This window comes from Electrophorus electricus, chromosome 18 (assembly GCF_013358815.1).
Source record: "Electrophorus electricus isolate fEleEle1 chromosome 18, fEleEle1.pri, whole genome shotgun sequence".
Lineage (NCBI taxonomy): Eukaryota > Metazoa > Chordata > Actinopteri > Gymnotiformes > Gymnotidae > Electrophorus > Electrophorus electricus.
In genome coordinates this window covers 2,693,037-2,708,386 of record NC_049552.1, presented here as the reverse complement: position 1 = coordinate 2,708,386, position 15,350 = coordinate 2,693,037, and the positions used below count along the sequence as shown (strand labels likewise).

The following is a 15,350-nucleotide window of genomic DNA, read 5'->3' as shown; positions in this document are numbered from 1 at the left end:
TCAAAATATGCACACTAACATGGACAAGACTTCACAAAGACATGAGTCAAAACCTGGAAGTATTTATGCGTGAGTGGCAAATAACAAATGTAGCCTGTGGTTGTTGTTGTTTTGCTTTGTTTTGTTTTTTTTGCGTGTCTGTCACAGGTGCATCCCACAATTATGTAATGTTTAGAGTTTCAGTATTATTAGAGTCTTCTTTCACAGTTTAGAATGCATTAAAAGGCTAAAGTCAAAGTTATTCCAGCATGACTTTTATATAATACCAGCAATGTTGGCATGAAATTATTAAGCACGTGGAAAATGCCCCGTTATAATAAGACTGGTTAATAAAAGCGCTACGTATAAATGTCACTGAAGTATTTTGGGTCCTATTCCATTACTGCCATGCCTACTCTTTTCCAATAGCATATCCAACAATGGATCTTTCCCTGATTTCCTTGATCCCTCAACAGCATTTATGAACTGAACCAGCAAACTGCAAGCAATTAGAGTGCGGATTCGAATATAGATTTGAGCTTTTTCATTTGGGATGAGGGCCACCTGGGGGGCGTTGATCCCTGGCTGAGAAGGACAATTTATTGTGGGGAAATACAATGAAGGAAGGGGTGTGGCCTGACTATTAAACGCTTATTACAGCATATCAGCAGAGCACCTCTAAATAATCAATACTTCAGCCTGCAGAGTGGCAGACTCTGGCTTGGGCAATGAAGCCTCTGACAGTTCTTGGTCCCTTTCCGAGTGACCCCACGGATTGGCTTGGCTTGTGCCAGACGGAGCGGTTGGCATGGAAACCAGCCACCCCCGGACAAGCAGTGAGAGCATCGAGCGCTTCATGAGCGCGAATGCTGGATATGAGCTAATTGAGGTTGTCAGAGAAGCAGCTGCATGCTGGTACATGCTTGGAGGAACATCGTGTGACAGTGGCTGAATCAGCCTTACGTATTGTGCTCAAATGTTTTTGTGTGTGCACGTTTATTTTTGTTTGTTTTTGTTTGCAGTGACAACGCACCCACATGTACCAACAAAGTTATAAACCGCTGCACTATGAGAAAATTTGCGACGCATTACCAAAGCAACGATCCCAGATGGCCAATTTCATTTGTTAGCCCATGGCAGCAGCTCTGTAAGGCCAAACACCCTGGAGGGTGGTGACAACCCAATAAATACTGTCGCCTCATATCGAGACAAACCAAACACCTTCGATGTCTGCGTAGAGTATTTGGAACCAGGGTGGGCATAGTTTAATCTAAAACCATTCCTGCTCTGGTACAGCAGTCCATATTGTTCCGAGCAGCAGACAAGCATGCACTGATAATCCCATTACGCATTAAAACAGATCATTTCTCTGTTTTTTTTTTATGTTTTATAGATGGTCCTTCAGAAGCACAAACATATTTTGAGGTGCCTAAAGGTTGGAGACATCAGTAATTCAAATGTGTGAGTTTAACCCCACTGCACCAAATTATACTGAGATTGGAAATACAGACACACACACACACACGTTTAGTTCCTTCTTACTAAACTAAATAAGACTAAACTGGTTCTAATATTTTTAACAGCTTGTTGAACAATGTTTTCTCTTTACATAAACACACACTCTCTCTCTCACACACACAGACACACACACACACAGACACACACACACACACACACTTACCAGACCTTCATGCCCTAACTTCTCCTGTAATAACTTTAGACTTACCCAAAGAAAGCAGATAACTATTAATTACATTTTTCAGTAACGATGACAATCCTTTTCATCGTTGTTGTATCTGAGAGTCCAGTGGGCTGATAAAGCTAGCCTTTGGAAGTGAATGTTTAGAGGTCTATGTGACCCACTGATAACAGTTAAACACTGCCATACCGTTCACACTTGGAACAGCTCTAAAACTGACTTGGTCTTTTGAAAAAACATTTAGGAACTTCAAATGAGCTACACTGACACAGATTGTTTAATGATCCAAATTTAACATTGCCAAATTATTTATTAATTTCATACAAGTCATTAACTGAATTTTAAAGTCTTTTGAACTATACTGCAGACATAAAAGTACATTACAATTAAATCCTGCACTGTAAATATCACTGGACAAGTTTAAACGTGTATGACGCATCTTATTATTAACTCCTCTTTTGTTTAAAGTCTTAGGTCTCGCTGGTCACTCTATGGTGTCGAAGCAGGAGGGCCGGGAGTAACGGCAGTGATGGTAGAAAACCCAGCCGTGTTTTCCGATGAACCACGGAAGCAACGCCACCCCTTCCGGAGTGGCGGCGCTCAGACACCCTGCGTGTTTCGCTGCTGCTGCTGCTGGGGTGTGTGTGTGTGTGTGTGTGTGTGTGTGTGTTGTCGCAGTAGCAGGGCGGGCGGCAGACTCCGGGTTAGCTTTACGTGTATGACGCCCTTCACGCTTTATTCAGGCTTGCTGCTGAGCAAACTCTCCCTCTGCTAACGACCAATTTCATGAGGCTGCAGAGAGTGAGAGACTGGCCCTTAGCAACCAGTGACTGCGTTAGAATAATGGAAAGCTGATAACAGCCCGAATTACTTGTCTAGTAAATAGAAGCAATAAATGACTATAAACAAGTAATTTAATCCCCAACAAAAGCTTTGTTGAGTTTCATGTGACACTTTATGGAGGTCATCTGATAGAAAGCCTGGCGCTCGGCTGCGTCTGGTGTTAGACAGGGGGCTTCGGAGAAAAGGGACACAGTGTTATGGTCCTCGTCTGTCACACTTGTTGCTACGTCCTCGCTGCTCAGTCAGCCGATGACAAATCCTGAAGACAAACGTATGAAGTGCAGCAGAGGGGACAGGAGCACCCACCCCTTCCCCTACTGACGCAATGCGAGGGAGTAGTCGGGAGGAACAGACTTGGCCAAAAGAAAATTAAATAGAGTTTCTGAATAGACTTCTAGTGAGAGTGCCAGTGCGGCATTCGTGTCATTACAGAAGAAAGAAAAATAGTTTAAAGGGAGCGCTACTTACCCGCGCGCGTCTCGAGGCCATGGCGCAAGTTTATCCCAACTGCGGTTGTTGAAACACGAGCCGCCAGCTACCTATCGTACTTTAATTAAAGAGGAAAACAGACACTCTGGAAAGGCTTCTGCATACTAATCACGGTTATGATTCAATAGCTGCTAGGGAGCCAGACAAAACCAACGTTGCATATTCAAGTTGCCAATCTGGCAGGGTGATTGCCACTGAATAACGACCCTACGGGGGTACCTCGCACATGCAGTCGGAGGAACACGTCGGACACTGCTGATAGCCTACCGGTGAACCTGCTCTTTTGCTTCTTTTCCATCCGTCTTTATGAGCCGAATCTCCATGGACAGCGCTAATTCAATGAGCCCTTGGGTCATTAACGTGGAGCGGAATAGAGCGACGCTTATCTGTGTAAAAACTCATTACGCGACGCACCGTCGTCTTTGTGCGCTACGTCGACCTCATTCTCCTTTAAAAAGGGCCATTTGACAGCTCACAAAGAGGGAGAAAAACGGAGATAAATCCCGGCTGTGTTTACAGATCGGCTGAGACTGTTTGCTTTGATAGGTGATTGTATGGGGACCGATAGCTGCTTTCATGAGCTCCTCACTTTTGTCGCCGGGTAAGAACCGGTAGAGGTCTAGATAATCATCTTCGGATATAATTAGGAGTCAAAGTTATTGCGAGTGAAGCGTCGAGAAAGAGCCCGTGAGGCCTGAAGATCAAAAGAAGAAAAAAAGTTAGTGACAAATTACTCTGAAATTCAGCGAGCGGAAGCGAAACCATAATTTGAGGAGACGGTTCATGCAGATCCGGTCCTGTCCCGGTGAGCGTCCGTGACAGCGGAAACAAAAGCGCGTGCTCTAGAGCGTGCCGACTACAACCGGGCGGAACGAAACGTGGCTTAGTGGAGACATTGGGCAATGCAAAACACAGACACGAGGTCTGCGCAGGCGGGTGAAACAGTGAAGATCACAAAAGACAAACGCTGCGTACGGGTAAATGGAAAGCCATTTAATGGTTGTCTTGCTGACACAAATCACTATAAAACGTCCTTTTCACCGGACCTGTTTTTGCAGCTCCATTCTGTCTGGCCCCTATTGATTGGCCACCTGTCATTAAGACGGGACATAGGCTGTGTCAGCTTTTACAGCAGGTCTGAGGAGGCATTCGGTTGATAGGGGCGACATGCCCCATTAGTTATGAGCTAATAAAAGCACAGAGACCCGGGCAGCAGAAGAGAGGTATAGCAAATAATCACATCAATTGCTTGAAATGGCTTTAAGATCAATGCAAATGCAATTGGCAAACTGAAATACTATAAAACTGGACTATCTTTTTTTTTTTTTTTTTTTAAATGGACCTGTACTTACAGCTGGTCACCTGGAATTAAGACTTCGGCCTGAATGCAAAGCTTATAAGTATTGGGCTAGATATTTCTTTAGGAAAACTCTTGTGCTTGTTTCATAAACAAAATGTGTTTTAAAATAAATGAGTTTTCTTAGGTTTGCGAAACCAAGGGCTCGTGTTGCCAGAGAGCACACTGTCATGCGCTACAGATTGATATGCAGGTGCAAATGTAAATATACTACGTGAGGTCTGTTGTTAACAAAAGAAGAAGAAGGGCGACCTCTGTTGGACAAAATGAAGAAGTGCCTCTTTGCTGCGTAGCACGAGAAAAAATAATTATAATAGAGCCTAAAGCGCGTCTTGAATTTAAAAAAATCTTGTAGTTATGATAAAGTAGCAGTAGTTTTGTTTACAGAAAGATCTCTTAATAACTAGGTATCTATCTATTAACCTACACATCTGTGACTTATATCTGCAAATGCATGATCCTACTGCTTCAAAATTCAAATTGGCATTTTAATATTCTAAGCTGAAGCATTTATTATAGTCTACATCTACACCCGCTTTTAAAAAAGAGAATACCTTAACCCACGACTGCAGATAACAGGAAGGGAGTGTTTGGGTGTGATGACCTCAGTGCTGAACACACATATACACACAGTCGGCTGGGGAGTCAAAAAGTAAACATTGCTCAGCCAAGCCAAGGTGGCAGACACTGGGACAGCTCTCCCTGCAGACATTACCTTCACCCGAGACGTCGCCTCTCCTTATTAACGGATGACTTCGTGTGCGCGGCAGGGATCTCATGTGCCATTTTCGGTAAAGTTGATTCAATATGCCAGTGCGACACGCAGAGATGGCGTTAGCCTGCTAGCCTGCTAGCCAGAGAGTGTGTTCAGCTCAACTAAGCTAAAATAAACTCAACTAAGCTCAAATAAAATAAGCCCAGCAAGCTCAGCTAAGAGAAGCTAAAATAAACTGAACTAAGCTCAAATAAGATAAGCTAAGCCAAGATAAACTATGCTAAGCTAAAATAAGCTAAGCTAAACTTGGATAAGATAAGCGAAACTAAACTAGTTAGCTCGTTAGCTAGCCAGTTGCTCCGACAAGCCACACGAAATGACAGCAGCGCCAGTCCAAGGTTGGAGAAGCGTGGAGAAGCGTCAGGACTGTTAGAAAAACCATCTTCACCTCCGCGGCTCAGCCAGAAGAAAGGCGATGTGTTTACGTCAAGATGAGGGATAGCTAACCTTAGTGCAGACGCTTGTAGTTTCCTTCCGGAACCAGCAAAGGGTTGGTCATTTGTTACCAGTTTAAAACCTTTTGCTGAGCGGTGACTCGTGGTTAATACACGATTAAGAAGCATTTAAAGAGGTTACCCGACGTCCGTTTTAACGTTTTGCCACATAAAATGTGATGGGATATTTTTAGAGCGCTCCGCAATTGTGTGTAGTATTTTAAGAGCTTTCTGTACAAGATCTTTATTGTTCCCGTCAGGGAAATTAACTTTGTTGTTGTTTTTGTGTTGTTTTTTCTGTTTGTTTTTGTTGTTGTTGTTTTGTTAGTGATTATTTTGTGTTCTTGTTTTTGTTGTGATTTCCTGCATTATGTTGCCTATTATTTTAGATCCAGTCAATATATAAAATGCATAAATGCAGGTAAATGGATGCATTGAATTGTATTTAACTGTATTAATGTTTTTGTTTGTTTGTTTGTTTGTTTTTCTATCTGCAAGCCCTCTGCCCTTTCTGGGTAATATGAAACGGCGCACATCGCAGGACCTCTGGTGATGTGGTCAGCAAGAAACAACTCTTAGTTCCTGAGGCGCTGAGATGGCTGACAAGGTGGACCCTGGCCCGGCTGGAAGGCCCGAGCAGCCCAGCACCAGGCAGACGTATCGCAGCAGCAGCCGCTCACAGCTGCTGTTAGACGGGCTGCTGGCTCTCCGCCACGGCGGGATTCTGTTTGACGTGGTGCTGCTGGTGGAGAACAGGCCCATTCAAGCTCACCGTGTCCTTCTAGCTGCCTCCTGCGACTACTTCAGGTCAGCTGCCCTCCACTCAAGACAACGAAGAATATTGACCGGGAACAAGCCTGTCCAAAGGCCCATAGAAAGCTGCTATTAGAGTTTGTTATTAGTGTCATTTTAATCTGTTTGATTGTGACTTGGTGGAAATGGATTTTTAGGTTTACTTAAATTATGCCATAAAGCTAAGGTGAATTAATCCTGTGTGGAGAGTCTATCTGGTGGCTGTTTTGGAGGTTTCACCACTCACAGACCCTTTCCCGGCACTTCCAGAGGTATGTTCGCTGGGGGGTTGCGGGAGATGCAGGAGACTGAGATCCCCATCCATGGTGTCACGTTCACAGCCATGACCAAGCTCCTAGACTTCATCTACACATCAGAGCTGGAGCTGGACCTGGACACGGTGCAGGAGGTGTTGTGTGCGGCCACGCTCCTGCAGGTCAGACCCGCATGCTAGTCTCATGTACCCCGGGCCCAACGTCTTGGAATCTCAGGGTGTGTTGAGTTGCTCCCAGTGCTTTAAAAATGCCAGGAGCACATAAAGGGGACAGTTGGCTTTTAATATAGGGGGGAAATTAAATATAAAAACTAGCAATATTGTTGAGATTAGAGCTGAAATAAACAATCAATTTACTAATCAGATCTTCATATACATTCATCAACAAATAATTAATTTATTCAAAATGTATTCAAATTCAATCAGTTTGTAAATGAAAAGCTGCAAATCTTTTAGTATTGTTTTTTGTTTGTTTGCTTGTTTATTTATTTTATTAGTACAGCAATATAAAACAACACTGAGGCATAACTTAACTTCATGAACACAAAGCTCCACGTTTCAGTGAGGAAACAACATTTTGTTATTGTACTGACTTCCAGTACAATAACTTAGCTACTAACGTATCTTTACTTTACCGACTGTACGTGAACAGATATCCAGGACCAGGGCATGAGCTAACGCAACACAAATTATGAATGGACTGGATTTTAAGATAACCGGTTAACCGGTTAAGGTTTACAAGGAATTTCATGATAGGACGAGCTATTCAACAGCCTCATAATAGCCTAACTCGGTTTGGCTTCATAGATTCTAATGACTAGCATGATTAGTGCTGCAGTAATTAGGCATGGGTTACGTTAGCATACAGCCTTAGCTCATTCTGTTAAGTCGGCTACGTTTGGGACTGAGCTGCCCTAGACAGCAAATGACCCAGTTCTGGCCCCCATGTGCTGTGTGGACAAATGAATGTAGTTACATTTATTTATCACCCCTCTAAGAACCCAGGGACACTTTACAATCAATACACAGCTTTTACATCCAGAAGCAGCAGCAGCAGCAGCCAGTTGTACACAGCATGCTCTCAACTGGAAAGCACAGTCCCCTGGGACAGACACACACACACAGTGTACTCTCAACTGGAATTCAACGTCCCCTGGGGGACTGTGTCAGGCACAGTAAGGGGACGAGGACAACACCCAGGACAGAGCACCATCCTATACACACACACACACACACACACACACACACACACACACACACACACACACACACACACACACACACCAGGACAGAGCACCATCCTATACACACACACACACACACCAGGACAGAGCACCATCCTATACACACACACACACACACACACACACACACACCAGGACAGAGCACCATCCTATACACACACACACACACACACACACACACCAGGACAGAGCACCATCCTATACACACACACACACACCAGGACAGAGCACCATCCTATACACACACACACCCACCAGGACAGTTTCTAGTGTAGCCTATTTTACCTGACCTCCGTGGTTTTGGACTGTGATCTTCTCCTTTCTTTGCTCCTGGCTGGCCCCTCAGTTCCACGATGTGATTGGCTTCTGCTGTGATTTCCTGTTCTCCTGGCTGGACGACGACAACCTCCTGGAGGTGGAGAAGCTGGCCGACTCCTACGGACTCGAGCAGCTGGGGGAGAAGGTGCGCTCGTACCTCCTGAAGAACATCCGGACCTTCTCGCGCACGGCCGTCTACCGGCAGCTGCCCGCCGAGAAGGTGCTGCGAGTGCTGTCCAGCGACGAGCTGGAGGTGAGCTCGGAGAGCGAGGTGCTGGATGCCGCCCTGCATTACCACTTCAGCCCCGAGCAGGTGGAGAAGGACGAGGCTTGCCTTCAGGTGAGGCTTTGCATTGCACCTGCAGACGTCTGTGTGGCAGATGTCTCACCTGGTAGAGTCATGTGTTCGATTCCTAGGGAATGCGTGCTGATAAAGGGATTTTCTGGACAAGAGCATTGAAAAATAACACAAATATATTTATTTGCTTCCAATTCTTTTGAAACAGGCCTCACAGGAAACTGCAGTTTAATAGGCCAGACAAGACTGGTTAAGTGGCACACAGAGAACTGTACTTCCACTTGTGTTTTGAGAAAGAAGGCGTTCTTTTAAATGTTTGTCCAAAGTTCCTCTTTCGTGGACCTCGGTTACCTAGGTGCGTAATAGACCTGTAACAGGTGTTTGGGTGGAATTGCCGTGACGTGCTGTGTGCTGGTGTGGTCAGGTGCCTGTGCCGATGCTGGAGGCCGTGCGCTTCTGCCTGATGGAGAAGCTGAGGTTGCAGCAGCTCCTGAGGGACCTGGCGCCGTGCCCTCTGCGTGATGCCGTCTCCGCCGCGCTGCGCTACCAGAGCCAGGAGCTGTGGCAGCCCGTCATGCAGAGCCCGCTCACCCAGCCGCGCGCCACCTCCCACTGTATTCTGGGATTCGGAGGCATGTATGCGTCGGCCGTGCTGGCCGACTGTGAGGAGCGCTTCCAGGCCCTGCACGGCTCCTGGGAGCAGTGGCGGGTCCTGGGCGCCGAGCGGGGCCCCCGCATGTCCAACATGGGCGTCGCTGTCCTCAACAACTTTGTGTACCTGGTGGGCGGAGACAAGAACACCAGCAGCTTCCGTGCCGAAGCCCACTGCTGGAGGTGAGCGTGCGGGTGCGTCGACTCCGTCTGGGGCGTGGAAGAATGACGAGCTCGGGATTAGACGTGAAGAGTTGTGGTGTTTGGGGTTTTTGGGGTGGGGGTAATTGGCATCTGTGTCGTGGTATCACGACACAACTCAATAAGTCTGCGCTCTTCACAATCTAAGAAATGCGCATTGTCCATTGTGTGCAGTGTCCAGAGGTTCCTGAAGTGCGTTCTGAAATTTCAGGCGTTCAGCGTCATTCATTTAGATCAGACTTATGCCAGCAGCATGTCAGCCCAAGACCGCTGCAGTTTGTGACATTCACTACATGTAGCAGCAGTTCTGTGACATTCTGGTCACAGTGAGTACTGCCACTCCAAAGAGTAATTAAAGACAAACCACACACACGCACACAGTTTCATAGTCAGGCATGCACGATCTTAATGTAAAACATAAAAACATTTTTAAAAAATTATGTTTTGTATATGATAGTTTTGGTTGTGAATAACAATCAAAACTGCTTTTATTTGACTTAGTTCAGTTATTGGCAAACCCAGTTTTATTTGTAAAATAAATCACTAAGAATATACTTGAATCTGCCTAAAAACAGTTCCGGGTTGGTGCTGTAATGCTCACCTGTTTTGACTCAACACATATGATGTGGGTGTGTGTGTGTGTGGGGTGCTTACAGGTACGACCCTCGCCACAACGCCTGGTGTAACATCAAGCCGTTGCAGCAGCAGCACGCGGACCACTGCGTGTGTGTGCTGGGCGACCACATCTACGCCATCGGCGGCCGCGACTACAGCACCGAGCTGGACTGCGTCGAGCGCTACGACCCGCGCACCAACACCTGGGAGTATGTGGCGCCGCTCCGGCGAGAGGTAGCTCCACCCACAGTTGCAGGGATGGCTTTGTTTTGTTTTTTCAATCCGAGTGGGGTTTGGCTTGCGTGTCAGGTGACCTGACTGGCTGCCCCTCCCCCTCCAGGTGTACGCCCACGCAGGCGCAGTGGTGGATGGGAGGATCTACGTGGCGTGCGGCCGGCGCGGCATGGCCTACCTGAAGGAGACCTTCTGCTACGACCCCGCGGAGGGCCGCTGGAGTGAGCGTGCCAACGGCCCCGTGGAGCGTGCCTGGCACGGCATGGCGGCCCACGCCGGACGCGCCTACGTCATCGGCGGCAGCAACGATGGCTGCGGATACAGACGTGACGTGCTCAAGGTGAGTCAGGACAGGCTCTGACCCACGTTTAAGCTCTGAGTGACATCTTGGAGAGCCAGTCAGAATTTAAAAGTAAAACGCATGGCTTTGGCTTTACAAATGCCTGGTTATATGGTAAACCGACTGCAGACAGTTTAAATGTCCTAGCAAAACATTATTGAACAGATTAAATTGTACAGTTTCTTTTCCTTATCAGCAGATATTAATATGTTCTTTTATTGTGTAAATTGATATTTTCACTATATGAGTGAATAAACCTGCAATCTCATGAAGCTGTTGGAGCTTAGTGCTCACGTGTGTGTGTGTGTGTGTGCGCGCGCGTGCAGGTGGCGAGCTATAACCCCGAGGCGGACTTGTGGTCCGTGGTGAGCCCGCTCCCGGCGGGGCATGGGGAGCCGGGCATGGCTGTTCTGGACGGCCGCATCTACGTGGTGGGCGGCCGCTCCCACGACAAAGGCTGCCGCATGCGCTACGTACACGTGTACGACCCCGAGGAGGACGCCTGGTCCAGCGGGCCCGCCCTGCTGGAGCGTGTGTCGGGCCTGGCGGCATGCGTGGCGCTGGTTCCCCGGGCTACCTTGGCCCGGGCGGGGCCGGCCGGGCACAGAGCCAAATCTCAGCGCCGTACCACCGTGGACTGGGACAACTCGGACGACTCCAGCGAGGATGGGTGAAGGCGATATTTTGGGGTGGGGGGTGGGGGGTGTTAGGTGGGCTCTATTTCAGGGATCAACAAACGTGCCACTCTCTCACCAACGTCCAGCCCACGATGGGGCGTGACCAAGACCTTTTTACGCCTGTGCATGTGCTTGCAGTGCAATGCCCAAATCTGACGGGCGTTTAGATCGTTGGTCAGTTCTGCTCTGCCTGAGTGTCTGCCTTTGGGTGCTGCGTCAGTGGGGGAGATTATGTTTAAGGAAGAAGGGTCATGACCAGCACTTTAATCTGCATCTGTATTTAGCACCTTTTTTTGGGGGGGGGGGGGTCCACAGCACTGTTTGTAATTACATCAACACTTGTCTTGCGTGTATATGCTTGCGCATCACTTTGAACAGTTTTAATGAGTTTACACACACCACTGCTTTTGCGTGTGCACAAACCATTTTCCTCACACATTCCGTGCTACTGAACTCGTTTAAACACCTGCTGTAAGCAAACTGTTGGGAACGATACACACACAGTGACGCATGCACCAGTAACGCCGTGAGGTTCCACGGGCAAGTGATTGACCCATTTGTAGCGGACACTGAAAGTTCAGGTTGTGTTCAGACAGTGGTACGCTAAGGGTGGACTTCACTTTCAGCCTCCCGTCACCCTTCCAAGCTTCCAGCGATCCCTCGGGCCTGGCGACCTTCTGACCTTGGCCCATTCCACTTAGCGCTGCCAAAAGCAAAGAAAAACAAAAACATCGGAATCTTTTAACGGCAAACGAAGCGTAAACAGCTTGATTGTGAGGAACGTTGAGGGTGTGATTCCCGAGCAACACGAGCAGAACCCCCTTTTGCGGTGCGTGGACGTGCCATCTTTTTGTGTTCCTTTCTTCTAATTTTTTTCTCCACAGCGTGCCATCGGTCTTGCCCATTGCAGGCCATCACGATAACGTTGCTATCGCTGCACATTAACAGAAGCGCATGGGTCACTGTACCTTTGCCATTGCCTGCCAAACTCTGAATGGCCAGGAGAGGTGATCTTACTGGGATTGTGGCTTCCAGCACTCCCAGTGCAGTTATTAACAAATGTCCTCCTAAGACCTTCAGGAACAGAACCAAAAAAACTGAGTACTGCGTGCGGCGAGTTGCTTTTAGCGGAAAATTCACCTTAGGGCTGTGGAGGAAAAATCAATAGGACTCGAGCCAGATGTGCAGATGAGCGAGCTTTATTGGTTCTGTCCCTTATGCATCGAGGGAGAGAAGCCTCAAACTTCTCTCTCACATGACTATACCCCCACCATTCCCCGCTGTTCTCTCATGAGCTAATCTCGTGACTCCAGCTGCCAGACCTCCCAACCGTTCTTGAACATTCTTTCCTGCTAAAAACAAGTTGTTACTCCCTGCTGCTGCACTCCTGCCCAGCAACAGCTAAGCGATAACTGTCATACTCCATCACGTCTCTATTCACATATTCCTTACTTCCTCCTTTAAGCAAGCATTAAGCATTTTCCCTCACAAGGGCTTTAAAGAAACAGTCCACATCTGCTCAGACAGCTCAAACTGAATGTTCACAGATGTGAGATGTGGTTTGGTGGCTTATTCCAGGACGGAGAGTAGGGGTTGTGACAGAACGTGTACAGGAGGTAACAACACTGTTTGCCTGATTGCAAATCAAGTCTTAAGCACTGAATGACATGTTTGAATACAGAACAAAATGACTAAAGTATTTAGGCGAAGGTCTCTCGTCATTTCCTTGCGATGATCAGACTCATGGATTGGTGTTTATTTGGTTTGGACCTTCTCAACATCACAATCAGCACATGTACAGCTAGATCTTACTTTAATCTGACTGTTTGCCTGCTGGTTGTTGGCAAGACGACCAGGGAGAGTCGTGCTTATGCAATGTGGAACTGGCGTGGTGTGAGAAGCCTGAGTATAAATATTGTTCTAAATACTGTTGCAGAACATTTATTTTCATGTAGCTCGGGGGTTTAAATACCTAAATGAGAGTATTGTATTGGAAAGGACAATCATATTGTTTCATTTTCTTTCTTTTTCTTCGTGTAACCGACAGCACGTTTGTTCTAATTGTGATCATTTTACCTGTTTGCAATATTAAAGGTCTTTTTTTTAAAGGAGAATTCCACTGAATAATGGTTTTTCTTTAGCTGTGAAGACATTTTCATGCTAATAGGTGATAAGTATCACGACTAGATTGTTTATACGATGTCAAAAATAACAGGTGGAGAACAATTTTACTCTTCCTGATTGTTTTCAGGTAGAAGTGAGACTTTAGGTTATAGAATATGTATTTCATGTTCGAGTATTAAATTCTGTGCCATTTTTCAAAACATTATTTTCATAACTTTTATTGCCAGTAACCTGTGAAGTAATTGGCATTTCACTGGTTATACACTTAATGGAATTGTTTCTATTAAGAATTTTACAAACAAGAACAATTTATTAGATTATGTGAACAAAATGGGGAAAACTTAGTGGCGGCTTTAACTCAGTATGGTACAATGTCCTCGCGTTGAATGTTCATGAAATGCCTACAGACTTTACATTCATTAGATTAATGATACTTAAACAGAGCTGTTGTACAGTGTGTGTAGTGTGTACATGTAGCTGGGTAGTGTGTGTGTATAGTGTGTACATGTAGTTGGGTAGTGTGTGTGTGTGTGTAGTGTGTGTACATGTAGCTGGGTAGTGTGTGTATAGTGTATACGTGTAGCTGGGTAGTGTGTGTGTATAGTGTATACGTGTAGCTGGGTAGTGTGTGTGTATAGTGTATATGTGTAGCTGGGTAGTGTGTGTGTGTATAGTGTATACGTGTAGCTGGGTAGTGTGTGTATTGTGTATACGTGTAGCTGGGTAGTGTTTCGTGTCAATGCTTGGCTGTTGTGAGATGCTATATAGGTGACAGACAACCTCCACTGGTGTGAGAATTCTGTCATGGCCTACATCAATGTCCAACGTAGAATGCAACTGATATTTTTGCGCATTTTTTTTTCTTTCCATGGCCAGTGAACAAAGCTTTGGTATCACCACCTGTTAAGGTGTGAAAGCTGTGGAGATTCTCTCTCATGCTATTGCACAACTTCTGTGATATCCTCTGTACTTGAGAGTATTTTCACACAAAATGGATCAGCAGTAACATCTCATTGGTGTCGCTTCTGTAAATGAGAACTGGTTGGTAACCTGAAACCACGGCACGCATGCCGTCCCACTCCACTGCCTCAAAGTTAGGTCGAAGTTCCCACCTGCTGGAACAAACTTCCGTAGTGGTGGAAAATCCACCTCCTGGCATCGGCTTATGCTGGTTTGGAAGAAACTCCCTTTTCCACAATGGCCTCAGTCAGGAACTGGACAAGATCTTCTAATCTAACAAGGTGCGAGAGGTTGTTGCATCTGTCTGCAGTTATCAGATAATTTATCCCCAACAGCCGCATGTCCATAACAGGACTGGTGGCTGTTACCTGGATGAGCTTGGTAGATTTTCTGAGATTTTCCACCTGGTGTACTTTTCTTGTGTCTTTTGCTGGACATATTCATCCTGGAGAGCGTCAGGTTTTCCAGATATGTCATGCTGATTGTCACGAAGTCCCCTGCACTGGTCTCCAGCAGGTCTAATTGGAACTTTAACATCTGCTGAGGTTTCCAGAACTAACAGAAGATGCACGGTCATCACTGTTTACATGGGTGCTTCTCCCTGATGATAGCTGCAGGTTCCATGACCGCTTGGCGTTTATTCAGTGTTGCTGGTTATGGAGCTGAAACACTGAAAAAAAAAAAGTATTACTTAAAGAATTTACATTTATTGCATTTGGCTGACACTTTTATCCAAAGCGATTTACAATTGTGACTGAACACAACTTGAGTAATTGAGGGTTAAGGGTCTTGCTCAGGGGCCCAACAGTGGTAATCTGGCAACCTTCTGATTACAAGTCAAGTAACTACAGAGCTACCCACTGCCTTCATACTACATGGGGAAAATATTTGATCTTTGGTCATATAAAACAACCCCCTAGTGTTGATGTTTAACTTTTATTGACCTGTACGTGTTAGAGGACTGCTTTTACTGAGAAAATGTACTCAGATAGAGGCATTCTGTGAAGAAATCAGCATTAGTATAGTATAATAATAATAATAATAAT

At 46.1% G+C, this 15,350-nt stretch overlaps 1 protein-coding gene across 2 annotated transcripts; it reads left to right on the top strand.

Annotated features, from left to right (window-relative positions):
* Nucleotides 1-3,829: 3,829 nt before the first annotated feature.
* klhl22 (kelch-like family member 22) lies at nt 3,830-12,303 on the top strand. Of its 2 annotated transcripts, none has more exons than XM_027027254.2 (8): nt 3,830-5,158; nt 6,075-6,383; nt 6,639-6,804; nt 8,233-8,544; nt 8,927-9,336; nt 10,011-10,203; nt 10,310-10,543; nt 10,870-12,303. In XM_027027254.2, the coding sequence occupies exons 2-8, from the start codon at nt 6,172-6,174 to the stop codon at nt 11,215-11,217; spliced, it is 1,875 nt and encodes a 624-aa protein (XP_026883055.2). In that variant the 5' UTR covers nt 3,830-5,158; nt 6,075-6,171; the 3' UTR covers nt 11,218-12,303. The 2 variants fall into 2 exon arrangements, with proteins under 2 accessions (XP_026883055.2, XP_035392175.1); XM_035536282.1 differs by lacking the exon at nt 3,830-5,158 and adding an exon at nt 5,165-5,784.
* Nucleotides 12,304-15,350: the final 3,047 nt, after the last annotated feature.

Excerpts from the sequence above, each read along its gene's own strand:
- klhl22 (XM_027027254.2), top strand. The coding sequence starts at position 6,172 with ATGGCTGACAAGGTGGACCCTGGCCCGGCTGGAAGGCCCGAGCAGCCC. Across the intron at positions 6,384-6,638 it reads GCCTCCTGCGACTACTTCAG|AGGTATGTTCGCTGGGGGGT; the intron begins GTCAGCTGCCCT and ends CGGCACTTCCAG. Across the intron at positions 6,805-8,232 it reads GTGCGGCCACGCTCCTGCAG|TTCCACGATGTGATTGGCTT; the intron begins GTCAGACCCGCA and ends CTGGCCCCTCAG.